This window comes from Telopea speciosissima, chromosome 8 (genome assembly GCF_018873765.1).
Source record: "Telopea speciosissima isolate NSW1024214 ecotype Mountain lineage chromosome 8, Tspe_v1, whole genome shotgun sequence".
NCBI classification, from domain to species: domain Eukaryota; kingdom Viridiplantae; phylum Streptophyta; class Magnoliopsida; order Proteales; family Proteaceae; genus Telopea; species Telopea speciosissima.
Window position 1 is genome coordinate 12,021,077 of NC_057923.1, and position 16,680 is coordinate 12,037,756.

The 16,680-nt window shown below is 38.8% G+C and overlaps 2 protein-coding genes across 3 annotated transcripts; both read right to left on the minus strand.

The window, feature by feature from the left end:
* Positions 1-103: 103 nt before the first annotated feature.
* Positions 104-2,148, minus strand: LOC122671640 (galactinol synthase 1-like). The gene is made up of 4 exons (XM_043868976.1): positions 1,810-2,148; positions 1,392-1,712; positions 443-577; positions 104-341 (listed from the first exon to the last, which is right to left on the minus strand). Exons 1-4 carry the CDS (start codon positions 2,146-2,148, stop codon positions 123-125), a joined length of 1,014 nt encoding a protein of 337 aa, XP_043724911.1. The 3' UTR covers positions 104-122.
* Positions 2,149-9,896: 7,748 nt separating this feature from the next.
* LOC122671643 (iron-sulfur cluster assembly protein 1-like) lies at positions 9,897-15,681 on the minus strand. Of its 2 annotated transcripts, XM_043868985.1 has the most exons (4): positions 15,308-15,681; positions 14,743-14,797; positions 9,984-10,159; positions 9,897-9,952 (listed from the first exon to the last, which is right to left on the minus strand). In XM_043868985.1, the coding sequence occupies exons 1-3, from the start codon at positions 15,597-15,599 to the stop codon at positions 10,006-10,008; spliced, it is 501 nt and encodes a 166-aa protein (XP_043724920.1). In that variant the 5' UTR covers positions 15,600-15,681; the 3' UTR covers positions 9,897-9,952; positions 9,984-10,005. The 2 variants fall into 2 exon arrangements, with proteins under 2 accessions (XP_043724920.1, XP_043724919.1); XM_043868984.1 differs by having other exon boundaries at positions 9,916-10,159.
* Positions 15,682-16,680: the final 999 nt, after the last annotated feature.

The window sequence follows — 16,680 nt, forward strand, 5'->3', positions numbered from 1 at the left end:
AAACTTTATAATATGTAGCATTACATATCTAAAGAAGAACTAAACAGAAACCCACTTTTACCAAAAAAAAAACAACAGAAACCCACCTAAGAATTTAATTCATATCATCTATACGAGTTTGTTTAAGCAGCTGAAGGTGCTGGAATGTAAGAAATCTCAGGCTCAGGCATGGTAGCTATGATTGTTGGCCTACAAAATGTCTCTCCCTCAGGTTCAGGATCCTCTGGCTTGAAGTCTAGTGATTTGTCATTGTAAACTTCCCACCATTTTTCCACTAGCATCTTAATGTCTTCTCTGTCCATGTTTGCTTCTTTACCAGTGAACCTCCATGGCTTTGACCCCTATTTTAAACACACAATAAAGAAAAAGGTTAGTAATGAGATTCAGTATTAGATACAGAGATTTATAGAGTTCCAAGGTAGAGTCAATAAAGAGTACTCACAGCTGCACAGTAATGGACCACCTTAACTTTGTCCAGCTCAACATTCTCAGGGTGGCGCCAGAGCATGGCTAGAACTAAGTTGTATCCCAGAGGGATGGGCTTTAACATATGATTGAAGAACATGTTCAAGAAATCCTAAATGGACACAAAGAAATGTTTATTAGAAGTAGAAACAGAAGTAAGATTCTTATTATAATCCTTCAATTTCCCTTAAGAGAATGATCTATGAGGCTTAACCAAACACCCACCAATGCCCTTAGGACTGTCACAGAAGTTTCAAGCTAATCCTTTAACTATTTGACTAGGGTTCCTGAGTTCCTCACCCTCAAGCAATTACCATCAAAGATTTTGATCATGGTAAAGTGCTAATCACCACCTGTCCTATTTTTGTCATTTAGAAAGGAAGAAGGGCTATTTATGAAAACTAAATAAATATGTGATTGGTTCTAAGATATACGTTCACCTACACGTACGTGCAGATGATCCATGTTCATCGAAGTCGACCCTCAAGGATCATTTATTCTTTATCTCATACTCATGGAGAATCTTCTCTAGACAACTTTGAACCAAATGTTGGAGAGTAGGCTCAAGACAGCCACAAAAATTATTCTAAAGAACTAGAAAATATTCTTCTAGGATTTTATTTAGAAGGAAGGACCGAGTTTCCCTTCATCCATGATGAAGGGTGGATTCGATCGCAATCCAAGGATGGTTTCGATCCTATACGAAGTTTAATGATGAAATTCATTGTTCACAATCCAATCATAAGATCACATCACTTTGGATGAAGTGGGTGGTTAGAAGATGTGATCATGTGATTGACTCTTGTGTCATCATTAACTCCTCCCGTGGTAATCTGACAGTACCGATAGCCATGGTGAGAAGATTCTGGTTTCACCATGGGTGAAGGAAAACTCGATCCCCTATAATCCATTAGACCATGACTTACTTGTTCTGCGAATAGCGTCGGTGTCGTGATTTGTAGATTCTCAAGAAGTGATTCACAAGTTAACCGGCTAGGCTCGAACACAAACATCCCAGCATTGAAGTACAAGGAAGGTGGTGAACCCATCTCTACTGGCCATTTCACCTTATCAGGACATTGTTGGCAATACCCAATAGAGTATTGTGGTGACTTACTCCATGCAGGCTCACAGAAACAATCCAATACAGCGTAGAAGTATCCATCAGGTGCATCAAAGAGATGATCGATATTCTCAAACACTTGTATATCAGCATCTAAGTAAACCATCTTACTATACTCTTCAAACTACAATAAAAAAAAAAAATCACATAACATGTTTGATTAAATGCGTTAAAGAACATATCACCTTATATAGTATACATATATATATTGATTCACTTACATTCCATATACGAAGCTTGGAGTAGTTGATGACATAATAAGCATGAGCAAATTGTGTTTGGTTCTCAGGTGGGTAGATGGGCTCAATTTCACGAACGATACAGCCTTGAGACCTCAAGATCTCACGGTGTTCCTCAGGCACATCAGGCAAGATAGCCACCACTAAAGGGTAAGCACTCTTCACCTTACGTAGACCTTTTACTAATCCCACCACTCCCTTGACATAATCACCCTTACCGGCTAAGAATGTTACGTAAGCCCTCTTAGAGTAACCTGTGTTAAGAATCGTAATCTTGCCGGAACCCGAAAAGACGTCGACGGGAACTTCTGGTGGAGCCATAATTAGTTGTTGCCGCCGGCAGTGTGGTGTTTTGAGGAGCGTTGGGGAAGTGAAGTAAACAAACTCGATCAGTCTTTGCTCCTGAGCTTCACCATGGAAGTCCTTCCACTCTTTAAATAAAGATAAAATGAGAGTTACATGAAACCGAAATGATACTAAAATGAAACTCAAATGAAGCTTCTCGTGGGGGGTCTATGCTCCAGGTTTTTTTCCACCGTCGATCTAGCCAAAGGAAGGCTGAGATTTGATGAGGGTCGTCGGTGTTGTTTGTAGAGGACGTCGTTGTAGTGAGATATCTCATAGAGGTGAAAAAAGGATTTCTTTCCTCTTCTTCTTCTTATCTTGTGGAGGTATGGAAAGGAGGGGGGAGGCGTCAAGTGGGCGTCATTGTACAAGAAAAATGTTAAGAAGAGACAAAAAATTTCCTGCTGCCCCAGGTGCCAAAATGGAATCTCGCTCTAAGGGTATCTTAAAAGATACAAAAATCTAAGGAATATTAACGAATCCATAGGGGAGTAGGGGTTTATTCCATTTCGATGACGACCAGCGATGGGCAGCAGGAAAATTCCTATTACACGATTTGCAGGAAATTCTTTTTCTTAAGAAGGAAGGATTGGCATCCACGAGGACCGGAATGGCTACAGACGTCAGTATTTCTTAATTTAGCTCGTCTCTAGGGATCCCAGTTTCCGCCAGCCGTAGGGTGTGTCACACACATCACTAGGCATGCATCGAGATATGTGCAGTATAGCTCAATCGTTGGATGCCCCCTGGGCTCTAGTCTCTCTGGAGACAATCCGGATCCAATATTTTTAGCCTACTCTCTCTTTGGTGGAGTGTGGTTCGGAATTTCGAGATCGTTCAAAGCTGATATTGTTCGAAATTTTGAGATCGTTCAAAGCTGATATTGATTCAATACTGATTCATATTGGTCAAAATCGGTCAGATCAGTTAGAAGTGATAAAAACTGAGTTTTGCTGGAAATTGGCAAATATTGGTTAGAAAATTAAAAAAAAAAAATAGGGAGAAAGAATTGTCACTTGGTTTTGTCATACACGCCCCCTGTGTCGTGACACAAGGGGCACGAAATGATTGCTGCACCCCTGGTTATTTCCAAGGTGTCAGGGGGTGTGACAGTCATTTTGCGCACTGTTGTTTCAGGGTGCAAAGGCGACGTGCGCTGCGAGACCGAGTGGCATTCTCTTTCCCAAAAAAATTAATAGGAATGTTATACATTTAGTCTAAAATTAAACAATTTGAATCCTCTACTGCCACCTACCCTTGCGATTGGCGTGCAGCCTTACATAGGCAAGGCATGGACCCCACATGGACCCCGCCTGGGCAGGGTGCTTGGGCAGCCATTTCGCCTTGCTTGTGTGAGGCTGCACTCCGGCAGCAGAGGATTAGATTCCAAAGTTTAAAAAAACACATATTGTAAGCCAAATCATGAATATAAATGGAAAAAATAACAAAAAAAAAACTCAACCCATTGCACGCTTATCAGATCGGATCATGTGATCCGATTGATTCTCCTAATCCAATGACCCATCCATTAATGATTCGTTCAAACATCGTTTATATCTTAAGATTGGATACCAATCCGATTTGATCCAGGCAAATCAACTGATCCCGAGATTTTGAACCGTGAAAACGGAATTTTTATCCTCTCCTGTTACTGCACGGTGCAGTAATGCATCGTGCGGCAGCTGCAGAGGCCATGTGCACCATGTGGGGCCCACTGTACCACATGGCCTCTGCAGCGCCGCACGATGCAGTACTGCACCGTACAATAACAGGAGGTGAGGTCCTCTATATTTGGAGACAAAGCTTCCGGACTCTGCTAAGTGGGTTGAGCATAGTTACAGGCAATAGCCAATATGTCATCTTCGTCTACAAGCCGAGCTTACCTATTTGGACCAAAGTAATTAGGAAGATGCGCCGCTTCCATGTCGGCATAATTTTTTTTCACATTTGATATTTCAGAATCCTATTCCAAAGCAATAACTCTTAAGCGATCCTTAACTTAAAAAATGCAATCTTTCTGAATGGCTATTAATAAGAAATTCATGATCAATAAGAGGAGAGTGATATTGACCTTTGCCTCTCCACTTCTTAATTATAATTAAAAATATTTTTGAGAAGGATTATGTTCCACATTTGTTCATTTTTGTTAGCTCCAAACGTGTTCCAAAGAAACTAACAAAACATCAAACAAAAAGAGGCAAGAGAAAGTCATTCTTGGTGGAGATAGGCATAATCATCTGGACAAATTTTTCTAACCATGACTAAGTTTCACTTTAGTCATATAAGACTTCACCCACCATCTTAGGGTTCACAAACTTCTTTTCAGTTTAAATATGTTTCAAAATACTCTCTCGATACCCATTCTTGTCCCAGTGAGATCCCATTCACATGAATGGAGGGAAACTCCGTCCTTTGGTTTTTATTGTGATCTTTTGAAAACGCCATTCTGCTCTTATTACGATTGTTGGGATGAAAAAATATAAGTGGGTGTGATTGAAAAAGGAAAAAAGTAGTTGGGTTTCATTTTACATGGGTTGGTTGGTTCAACCCAAAGCCTTAAGATGTTAAGTGGAGGGAGCTCTTCAAGTATTTGAAGGCACTAAAGACGTGAACAAGTCGTCTCACACTCCCATATCAATTACGTTTAAGTTTGTAATCTTGGGTGTCTTCATATACTAGTTGGACCCTCTACCAATTAGGGTTGCAACAGGGTCAGGTTGGGCTGGACTTTTTAAAACCCCAGCCCAACCCTAAGTCTCCTAACCTGAGCCCTGGCCTAGCCCAATCCTGACTCAGGGCTTGGAAAATCCAACCCAGACCTGACTTCAGGGTCCGGCCAGGTTGACCCGCCTTCAGGATCGGGCCAGCTTGACCCTGACTGAACCTGATCATGGAGTGGTGGAAGAGAGAGATGCATGGACTGGATTGAGTTGGGCTGGATCAAGGAGAAAATTATCGATTTTACATAAAATAACACTATAATCAAATATATTATCACTTATTATCTTCATATATAATATATTATATTATATTAAAAAAATATGTTTGTCATTTAAAGTTTAAAACAAAAAAATATATATTTTATAGTATAACTTAAAATAAGGTTGGGTTGAGCCGGGCCGGGCTCAATCCGAGGCCTCTACCCTGGTCCAACCCGATCCTGACTCAGAATCAGAAATTTTCAGCCTTGAGATACCTTCAGTCTGAGGCCAGGTATCTCAACCCAGGTCCTGTTCAGGCTCAGGGCGAGTTCGACCCGACAGGGCAAAACTTGCACCCCTACCACCAATAGTTCAAGATTGTACGTTTGAATGCAATATGATATCAGAGCCGCCTATGATTCTTTAGCTTTTTTTTCTTGTGTGTCTTTTCATGTTGGCATCTCATTCCACACACAAGCGAAGAGTCGATTATACACCACGTACAGGGACCGGATCCGGGTCCTAAGTGGATGTTTAAATTACTAGCTAGAATGTTTAAAAGTATTGTGTGACTCCTCTCCCTTATCATCTATATATCACTGGCGTCGTTATCCACATTAGATATTTGGAGAAATGAGTGGTAACTGACTGGTACGTAAGCCCATGGAATAAGAAAATATGTAATAAAATGATTGGGTACACAGAGCTCAGAGGACGGGGAGGGAAGACAACCACTCCCCCCTTTCCACCCACTCAAATTGCCCCACGTGTACGGTCCGAATCACTTTTAGTTGAAATGCCAAACTTCTTGTCTGACCCTCCCGACCTTTCTAATTCTCTAATTCTTAAGGGGTTGAGAGGTACCCACGTGTAAGGTGTAACCAATAACCATGAAGTGTAGAACGGTGGTGGTGAGCCAACAAAATTACACGCCTTGCCCTCCAAAACAAAATTTTCTACGGGAGAAGCTTTGGTGGATGACAATTGACAACCCACGGGCAAAAAACTGTGGCTCTGTGTTTAGGTCTGCCATGTGGCAAATCAATTGGGGTAACTAAGAAGCGTATCCTAAGGTTTCTTCTTCATATGTTAATTTTCGGTTCAATCAAAGTTGGCCATAGGATTACGAAGGGTGCATGCACATATATAAGAAAAGATTGATGAGATTGTAAGGGTGTCCAAACCTAAATCAAACCGGCCCGGAAGCAATGTCTTACCGATTCATCTTTGGCTTATGTGTTAGAGCACCATTCGGTTTTGGGTCGGTTTGGGCTAAACGGGTGGGCCACAATAGGATCGAACATGAACCGAATCGAACATTGAAATCAACTCTCTAACCCTAAAAAACCTACCTAATCCCTATCCAAAACCAATCTATACCTGGTTTTCAAACCAAATTGAAACCGATATCACAAACCGAACTGAACCCGAAAAACCTTATTGGTTTGGTTTCGGATTCACTGTATCAAACGATTTGTATTGGTATCGATACAGGTTAATCTTGAAACCTTATTAATCCCATATCGGTGGAATGGTACGATTCAAGGGTAAAACTGTCAAAAAATTATTTTTTAGAGAAACCAAATGCAAACAGTTTGATCCGTGCTGATCTATATTGGTATCGTTTCGATTTTCAAGATGATCAATACCCGATTCGATACCATACACTAAATCCATGGATATGATGCCGATTTAAGTTGTTTCCTAGACATCTCCTCTTCTTCACGTAACAAAGCAACTGTACCAATCTATCATATGAGAGAGAGAGAGAGAGAGAGAGAGAAAGAGAGAGACCACACCAATCCATCACACCCAAGGTTCAAGTAAGTGGAATTGACAATCGGATTGATCTGTTTCGATTTTGACTCAATTAGAATCGATTGGGAATCAACGTAAACCTTAAAAATTCAATACAAATCAGTTAATTTGATTTTTTTTTTTATCATTTCTTATCAAGGGCCCATAGGCCACTAGCATGGCCTTAAATTCGATCAAAGTCAATGATGACATTTCGATTCCAATTCCAATTCCAATTTTGATTAAAATTCTTTAAATCATTCTCTCTCTCTCTCTATCTCTTTATAAGCTAGGCAATTCATTATAGGGATGACATTTTTCAAGTCACGTGAGACTGGAGGAAGAGAACGATAAAAAGGGGTTGGTTATTCATGTGAGAAGGAGAGCCTCTTTGAATTGCGCCCTACTTGCATGGGCATTAGAGACAGGAACATCAACAAACCTCGAGAGAAGACTACTTAAGAGTAATTAAGATTGATGAATGACCAGAATCCCAACCATAAAAAAACTTCTCAAGATGCCGACTTGGCTGGGAGTTTGAGATGGTGTCAGAACCTGAGAGGATAAAAATCCTTGAGACTTTGTGCCATTCTTTATGGTACGGGTGGTTAGCCGGGACCATTACAGTTGGATCGGGCTCTTGATCTTCTGTAATCCGAGCGCCCAGGGAGGCATCTAACGGCATTGGACTGCTAAGTGCACAGGGATGTGTGGCTGCATGGGTCCAATATGCATGTTGGTGCACCCAGCAGCCCAACATCGATGGATATCGAAAATTTATCACCTCAATTTGCCTGTTCGCCAATTTCCTCAATTCCCTCTAATAGAGGGAGGTGGATCCCACCCGAAAAGTATGTTCGGACAGGGGGTAGGGTGGTCATTCCCCCCCTTTCTATTGGATGGAATTGAGGAAATTGAGGTGATAAAGATCCCAAAATCTAAACCAAATCGATCTGATTGAGCCAGATCCAAACCGAACCGAAGCCTTATTAGTTTAGCTTTAGTTTGTGGGTTAAAGCACCATTTGGTTTTGGCTCGGTTCACGCTAAACCGACGGACCACCAATTGGCCTGACCGTTGATTTGAACCTGAACCGAACGTTGAAACCGACTCCCAAACCCTAAAAGTACTACCTAATCCTTATACAAAACCAGTCTATACCCAGGTTTCAAATTGAATTGAAACCTATAGCACAAAACGAATCGAACCGAGTCCAAACCGAACTGAAACCGAAAAGTCCTTATTGGTTCGGTTTCGATTTCCCTGAAACTCACACCGAAATCGAAAACCGAATCGCCCGATTGACACCCTTAGCTACAAAAACTGGTCCGACTGTCCCTCGTCTTTGCAAGTGCGAGTGGTGAGAGAGGGAAAAATACAAAAAAAGTCATCAACTCGAATGTTTATATCTTATGTGTATCATGCTCTCTATCTGTCTCATGTATTTTGTTTTCCTTTGTTGAGTAGCCTTATTTTCTTAAAAAAAAAAAAACTCGAATCAGAAGTTGATTTTGATATCCCATATCCGAATTGCGATTACCTTACCTGTGTGCTGCCAACTTCATAAAAAACTCCGTTTGATTATGTTGTTGAAGCTTTGGTTAATCAACAAGCCTTGTGTATTCCTGCAAGTAGGAGTTATGAGAATGTCCTGCTGGAAACTAATAATCTCTTGGTCATCAATCTTCTTAATGGAGTCTCTTCTGTAAATTGAAGAGGCATGGCTTCTTTTATAAAGCCAATCTATTACATTTTCTTATTTTATCTCGTCTCTCCCACCTTATTTTCTCTCTTCTCTTTTCCACATAGGCAACATTCGCATATCCTATCAGTCCAAGGTACAAGGGAAGGCTAAGCTATTACCAAAAAATACAAGGGACTGTAAACTGAGCCTCCAAATGCACTTTACTCATAGCTAAAATCAAACTTAAACTGAATCGATATTAATATATTCGATTTTGTATCAATTTCATTTGGGTTGGTACACAACATCGGAGGATTTAGTTCAAGTGTTATTAATTTAGTTCAAGTTTAGTTTTAAGTGAAACTATCATGTTGATGAATCAAATAAAATTGATAAGAAAATTACAACCTCATGAAGATGGTCAATAATGTCAAATCTGATCTTCATAATATTTTCTACAACACTGACGATTCGTTTCTAAAATAGAAACCAAACCGAATTTCACTTTTCAAAACCAAAACCAAATAAAAAATTTCAAATTAATTCAAATTTAAACAACCAATTTCGATTTGAATTTTGGGTTCTGATTCTGAATTGGATATTGGATGTCAATTTGTTTGTCCTCGAGTGTTGTACAAGATTCTACAGAAAAAAAAAACTTGCACAGTTGAACTACATTAGCTTAATTAACTGAAGATTTCTAGAACGGATCACTAAGATATTCATGGACTGGCCTCGGGCTTGGCTTACCAGACATGAAAGTGTCGTTCACAGAACCAACCTGTCTATTGGATGATACAGTGAGAAGAAAACAAGTATGGCACAAAATCTTGTGAACTTTAAAAGGCTGTAAAGCTTGTAGCAAAATCTGAAGTCACCTCCTCTTCTTTTATTGAAGGAGAAGCCCTCGCAATGAGGGTTAGCCTGCTTGAGGCTATTTCCGAATGCATTGAGAGCATCATTGTTGAGTCTGACTGCAAACCCCTCATCTCATATATCCGAGGCACCACTGCAACTCCTCCACTACCCGTACAGCCTATCCTTTCTAATATTATCCATATCTCCACCTATTTCAAGGATTGTATTTTCTCTTTCATTCCTAGGGAGGCAAATTGTGTCGCAAACTCTCTAGCTAGGAAGGCCCTGTCCTGTACGTGAATGACAGTCTGGCCTCTTTCCACTCCATGGCTGATTGAGTTGTTAGCTCACTCTCCTACGAGCTCTTCATGTTCTCATGAATAGACTTGCCTTTACCAAAAAAAAAAAAAAAAAAACTTGTAGCAAAATAAAAGATACATTGCGCATGTAAATATACAAAGGGATCCTGAGGCAGTGTGACGGAACACCAAGGTTCATACATCATACATTATTTATTATGACAATGTAGTTGACGGCCAAAACCATTTCCACCATGGCACGTACATCTACTAATTAAGCATCAGCAGCTTTCTCAATAGGTGCACCATTTTCCCCCGACTGGCCCCGCTTTGCTTCATAATCTTTAATGGCTGCCTTGATAGCATCCTCTGCAAGCATGCTACAATGGAGCTTCACTGGTGGAAGTGAGAGATGTTTTGCTATTTGCCTGCAAATTTATAGAAAGGAAAACAATTAGAAAGGATAGGAGGTCTCCACAAGAACATACACCATGCATGGCACCTAACAGATGAGCAAAGCACAAAAAATACTAAGAATTGAGTATTATCCGCCCAAACACATTCAACATCAAATACTCGTGAACACTTCCAAATGACCACAATGAAAGTCAAATTCAGCTCTCATCAGTAAATGCCTAATAGCCAACATCCAAATCAGTTAAGTTCTTCTAATGTGCAGTCTTAACAGCTAGGCTCCCAGCTTATTAGACCTAAGACTATCCAACAGACAATCAATTACCCAGTATCCAAGGAAATTGAATATGCCATAAGCAAGCAAAGCAGTTTACGAACTGTTCTCAAACACTTGCAGTGTTAATTGTGACATTTGATGCTGTATGCAAACAAGAATGCAATAAATGCATATGCTCCGCCAGGATCAACACATTAAAAAAATACATCGTATTTATTAGGCAAGAAGATGTGATCGAGTGAATAAAGGTCAACCAGGTGATCTCGAGATTTTAGCGTCACAACCCCTCATACCCGTTGCTGTTAAACTCTAAACATAACAGGAGGTGGTGCCTAAAACTAGATACTCTAAAGACTTGACTACTACTAATAATCCACTAACAAGCTTATCCCAACTACTTGGACAGCCACACACAACTCTCAAGTTTTATTTAAAGCTAACAATCATAAAATCAGGGTGGGAAGAAAATGAAGACTGATGAAGATCTTGTTCTCTTGAATCAACTCCAACACTTCAATTGACTTGAAGCAAAAATTCAATCTCACCAAATTTGGGTCCAAGGCATTCTCATCAGCTGTCATAAGACATGAGGTCGCTCAAGAGAGTATAATTATATTAAAAAAAAAAAAAAAAAAAAACTGTGCCGAATGGTTCAAAGTCTACCACAAATGCTACACAAAAAGTGATAATCCATCAGTTTTTTCCTTTCCTCCCCATCGATCATCTAGATCTCTCCATTTTCAACTACTACTCTCTTACATATAGGAGCATCAAAGAATCTTATTTCTACCACAGAAGGATCACAACATGGCTTCTATGTTGGAACTTGGAACAAAGCCCTCACTGGAAGACATAGCTCAGGTGATGATAAGTCTTACCACACTGATATTGGATGCCACCTTAACTTAGAGTTGGTGAGAGGTAGGTAGGATGAACCCTAGGTTCAGGCTAACCACCCCTCTGATAGTATCCCGAGTAACCCAAACTAGAAAAATCAACAAAAAGTCCAACTTTCTCAGACGAAAGTCAAACTCTAACAATCACTCACAAATAAATAGGATAGATGATCTTCAGAAGATAGCTTAAATATAATAGTCAGATTAAGTCTCTCATTAAAACAGAATCAAATCTGAAACTGAAATTCAGAAAATAAAAGATTTCTAATTAATCACAATCAGAATGTCAGATCAGCCTAAGATTCAAATCGAGTTCCCTTCTTGGCTGGATCAAACAATCCTCAAAGTATGATTTAAACCTAATAGCTAGATAGAAAGTAATTAAAGAAACTCAGGTCTAAAATATAAGACAGGACAGAATTTAAGAGAAATTCAGTAACAGCAAAACAAGTGTATCTGTTCCCAACAATACCCTGGTCGAAGGTCAGTATTAGGGAGACCTTGAATGCCTCCAAGTTTCACCCTGATCTGATGAGTAGTTTCAGGTGATCAAATAACTCAGACTGAAAATAGGTCAAACCAGGGTAATAATAGATTGAAGGATGATGTTTTGAATCAAAACAGAAGAGAAATTAAAATTTAGAAAGATCAATCGAAGACAGATTAAATCAGTACCATACTTAACGTTAAAAAAAAAACCCAGAGTATACAAAAAGAGGAGGATAACAATAGCTTCCCACCAACAAGGTATAGAATTTCACTCCCCTCCAAGGATATCTCACCCCATACTGAATTGCACAGCACTCGTGAAGAAAAATTCAAACTTTATTCATTAAATCGTCTCTGAGCCTTGGCTCTTTACAAGCTATTTATAAAAACTAAAGCATTATCTTAATCTGAACATGAAAGTAAGATCCTATTGCTAAGCAACATAAATAAGAAGCATGTTGATAAAAGAAAACCTTCCCATAAGGTGAGGAAATTCAAGCCTATTAGACAACTTAAAATTAAAAAGAACTAACAAAGCAAGCATTATCCCGTATGCCTACCTTCTACCCATATATTATGCCTATTAAAACGGCCAATTACAATAAAAACACATGGAATCAAAGGCCTAACGCATACATAACCCAATCTAAATCTTAAATCTAATAAAATAAGCCCATTAATGTGAGTTATCTGCATCAGAGGGCATAAGGGATCAAGAAAAACACATCATCATCATTTAGACATTTATCAAACTATAATGAAATACTCAAATAACAACACTACTACTACCTTTCAGAATAGAAGTTGTGTTGTTACTTGAACCTAATGTCTGTTTCTTCAGCTTGTATGTCATAGAAACCTATAACAATTTACTGAAGGCATTGTGTACAAACTAGTTTATTATGTATAAGTGAAGAGCTGAGTCACAAAGGTAACGATTTTAATCTAATATTTGATAGTTCTATCCCGTAGTAACCAAAGTGACAGAAAAAAAAGTCATCCAAACAAAAATGACTTAGAAGTTAGAATGGGTGAGAAGCAAAAGAGAAGAGAGAAGTGAAAACAAAAAGGCAAGAGCAAGAAGGGACAAAGAGAAGACACACCACCAGCTACCATGCTTTTCTGAAACAAAGGGAGACCAGGAAAGGTATGCTGGCTAATCTATGCACAGTTCAGGGAGAGAAAAAAAAATACAATCCAAGAGACGATCGTGACTGGAAATACAAATTGAGTAAAGCATTCAGACTTTTGCTCTTAATAACCAAGCTATTGTCGGTTTATTGTTTATAAGGCAGGTGCAGATCATCTAGTTGGTAGTTCAGTGCAACCTCTCCCAATTTCTTCCTAAATTTCCTTGCCAATTAGTTTCAGCTAACCCAAATCTAATGAACATGCCACAGAAGAACGAACCCGATTCCAAAGGTCAAATATGCAAGCAAAATGTATGGAGGAGTCATGGAGTACTTTAACAAACCAATATATTCTCTCTTTTGTTGGATTAACATAATAGATTGAAATTTTATTAACAATCCTTGGTATGTGGACTGTATCCTTATAACTTCTTCTGAAATTGGCTAGAGATATACTCCAAAAACTATTCTGACCCAAGATATGCACAACCGCCGTACCTTTCCAGAAAATCAAACCCTTTGCAAACCTAATTTTGATAATTTCGAGTCCATGGTGGCAGTTTGTATACCATTTTATTTGAAGGAAAAGGTTGAGCAAACAAGACAGCCAGCTAAGTCCATTTGTCAATCCAACCATCTACACAGGGTACCCAGCAAGGCTATAATTTCAAAATATCTTTCTGGGAAAGAAAAGAACCATCATTTGTGGCTCCTTCCTAACATTGCTGTCGCTGCCAACGACGAGAAAACATCTACATAATTTTTTTATATGTCTCAGCTATTTTTTTTTCATGTGCTTTCATTTTTCAAAGATTTTAATGTAGACCAGTCACAAGTGATAACCAGTCCACAAGAGGATTGTAAACTTCAGGTCCAGCAACAGTAACTACTTCAATCAGTTCTCAGATTAGCAGGAAATTTCAGAACAATAAAACTAAAACAAGAAATCAAAAAAGGGAACAAAAAGATAGGGTAGCCTCTCTCAGACTCGGGTCTCTCACCCACGGCCTTTCACCATATTTTGGTCTCTCACCAATGGCATCTCACCATACTCTCTCACAGAGCAAAGCACAAATCTTTTTTTTTTTTTTTCTCAACCTCATTATTCAAATTTGTGTACAAGTGTAACCTCTTGCAAACTTATATAGAATACTCAAAACAGACTCAACACTTAAAAGGAAAAGCCTAACGCAATCCTTAACTAATAAGGTAACATAAACTGACTAGGAAACTAAACTAATGAAAGAAACCGACTAAAAACATGACTCTTAACTAGACTAATGAAGTCAATCCTGTTTTCCTACTTTCTACCCATATTTTAGGCACATTAAAGTGGCCCATTACAAAGAAAACACATGGAATCAAAGGCCCAACACATTCATAACTCAACCCAAGGTTTATTTCCAATAAAATAAGTCTTTTAAGCGACTCATCTGCATCAGATTTGGAAAATATAAAATAAACTTTGCAACCTATAGGTTTGCTTAGCAACCAATGAAAGTAGCAGGCTCACCATAATGACAATGCCTTTAATATAGAAAGAGTTATACCCCAGAAATGAAAGAATGTGAAACAAAGACAAAAACAGTTCAAGTTTTAGTGATTCCTACAACAACAAAAAATGGAGCACAATTGAAAAGTAATACCTTTATCACAAAATATGTCACGACTATCAATCAAATAATCATGAAAGCAATGATGTCAGCATAATAGATGATTGAATAATAAGATTTCACAATCATCAACCAAATAAAGGACAACGGTTAAATAGAACAAGATGAAGGAAACAAGGGAGAGGGACTTACGTATTTTTTATTGTTAAGACTTCCTCCATTTGTTTCCCCTTTACCCATTCTGTAGCTGAAAAGAGAATGCACCAAGGAATCAGTAAATGGTCATTGCACAAACCAGGTGCTCAACAAGAAATAACCGGGGGAGGGGAACCTAAATATGGAATGTTTAAAGTTTTTTATATCAAAATTTTCCAATAAATATCAACCACGAAACAACAGGAAGCTTCACCCCATTTCAAAAGAAAATGTTAAGCATTATTGAGCTCAATGTTTAATGTTACTTGTCACATCATATAATCCAGGTAAATTTCTGTTTATTTTTACCCCTACACAGTTCGTTTTCGCTTTTTTGACAAATCCTTTAAATATTTTGTAGCTGAAACAAAAATGAACCCAAGAAAATAAAGTCTCGCTCAAGGTATGATAAAATCTAAAGTGTTCAGCAACGAAATTGCTAATGCTACCGAATCGGAGTAACGGAGAACCCCAGAAAAAAATTCCAAGATCTCCAATAGGAAAACGTAAAAATAAATCCATACAGGAACCCTAGAAAATAGCGACTTGTAGAGATACCAACCTACGGAAGAAGAAGCGATGGCTGATCCACAACCGAAGGTCTTGAAGCAGGCATCAACAATCTTCCCTGTCTGTTCATCGACCTTTATCTGAAGCTTCATAACATCACCACAAGCCGGAGCACCTACGAGCCCCGTCCCAACCGTGGGATCATTCTTATCGAAGGATCCGACATTTCGAGGGTTGTTGTAATGATCCACAACCCTCTCATGGTACAGGCGAACCAAAACCGGCGCTTGATTGTTCTTCTGGGGCACCAACCCTAGAAATTTCCTGCAACCTGCCCTAATCATTTTCCCTTCTCTTCCGTAATCTGGATTCTATCTGGTCTCTCTCAAAATTTCAGTGTTCTTCTCACTTTCTCGCAACAACAGAACAGTTTTTAGCTCAAAAATGGGAATACCGGATGGGGCAGTTATATTATATCTTTTATAGACTTTTAGGTTTGTGTGTTTTTAGCACAAAAATTGGGAGATCGGAAGGGAGCAATTATATATAGTTTGTAGACATTTTTATTTATTTTTATTTTTTTGGCAAAGGAAAGCTTTATAGTTTGTAGACATTTAGGTTTGTGGTTATCAAATTGACACCACCTTGCTACACGTGTGACATATGACACAACCCTTTACGAGAATCTTCTATTCTGATCTTCCGATAAGACTTCAGACAACCGACTATAAGCTGGAATTGAAATCATATTAAATGATGGGAAAAAGCATCTAGGATATTTCTGTAAAGGTAGGGTCGGTGTTCTCTGTGGGAAGCATGGCTTTGCCATGCAGGACTAATGAGAGCACACATATTTTGACATCATGGGGTGAAATATTCACTTATCATGGAGTGCAGGATGGTCATTTTACTTCATCTATGACTGGACAAAGGCAATACATTCCCAGAAACTTTTTTTTTTTTTTTATAAATATGTTATATCCAACAAGTATTTAATTAAAAGGAAAGGATTTGTTGTCCAATCGTGTGGCCCTGCATCAATAAAGGTGTTTGTAGATGCGGTTATTATTTTACCATTTTGTGTGTCAGTAAAGAATTTAATCAAATATTATTTAAAAAAAAAGAGAACGCTACTTAAGCACATGTGATGCACTGCCATTGTAGCCAAACATAGGCATTTGGAAAATGATCACCACACCCTCAAAAATTTCAACTTTTCTACAGTGAATTGACTAGCAGCAGAGGAGGCTTGGAGTGATTTATCAAGACCATAGAGGTTCCCAAATCTGGCGATCTGACCATTGAATCGGACTACAAGAACTTCTTCAAGGACTCTGCCGTTGCCATCTAGTGGGCAACCTACTTTCATCATGTCAATTCTACTTCATCTCTAGAGAATCCTATCAGATAGCAGATTCTTTAGCC

Coding starts and splice junctions, on each gene's coding strand:
- LOC122671640 (XM_043868976.1), bottom strand. CDS start 2,148: ATGGCTCCACCAGAAGTTCCCGTCGACGTCTTTTCGGGTTCCGGCAAG. Junction 1,713..1,809: donor CCAAGCTTCGTATATGGAAT/GTAAGTGAATCA, acceptor TTTTTATTGTAG/TTTGAAGAGTATAGTAAGAT. Junction 342..442: donor TGGTCCATTACTGTGCAGCT/GTGAGTACTCTT, acceptor TGTTTAAAATAG/GGGTCAAAGCCATGGAGGTT.
- LOC122671643 (XM_043868985.1), bottom strand. CDS start 15,599: ATGATTAGGGCAGGTTGCAGGAAATTTCTAGGGTTGGTGCCCCAGAAG. Junction 14,798..15,307: donor CATCGCTTCTTCTTCCGTAG/GTTGGTATCTCT, acceptor TTCTCTTTTCAG/CTACAGAATGGGTAAAGGGG. Junction 10,160..14,742: donor GTCTTAACAATAAAAAATAC/GTAAGTCCCTCT, acceptor ATAAATTTGCAG/GCAAATAGCAAAACATCTCT.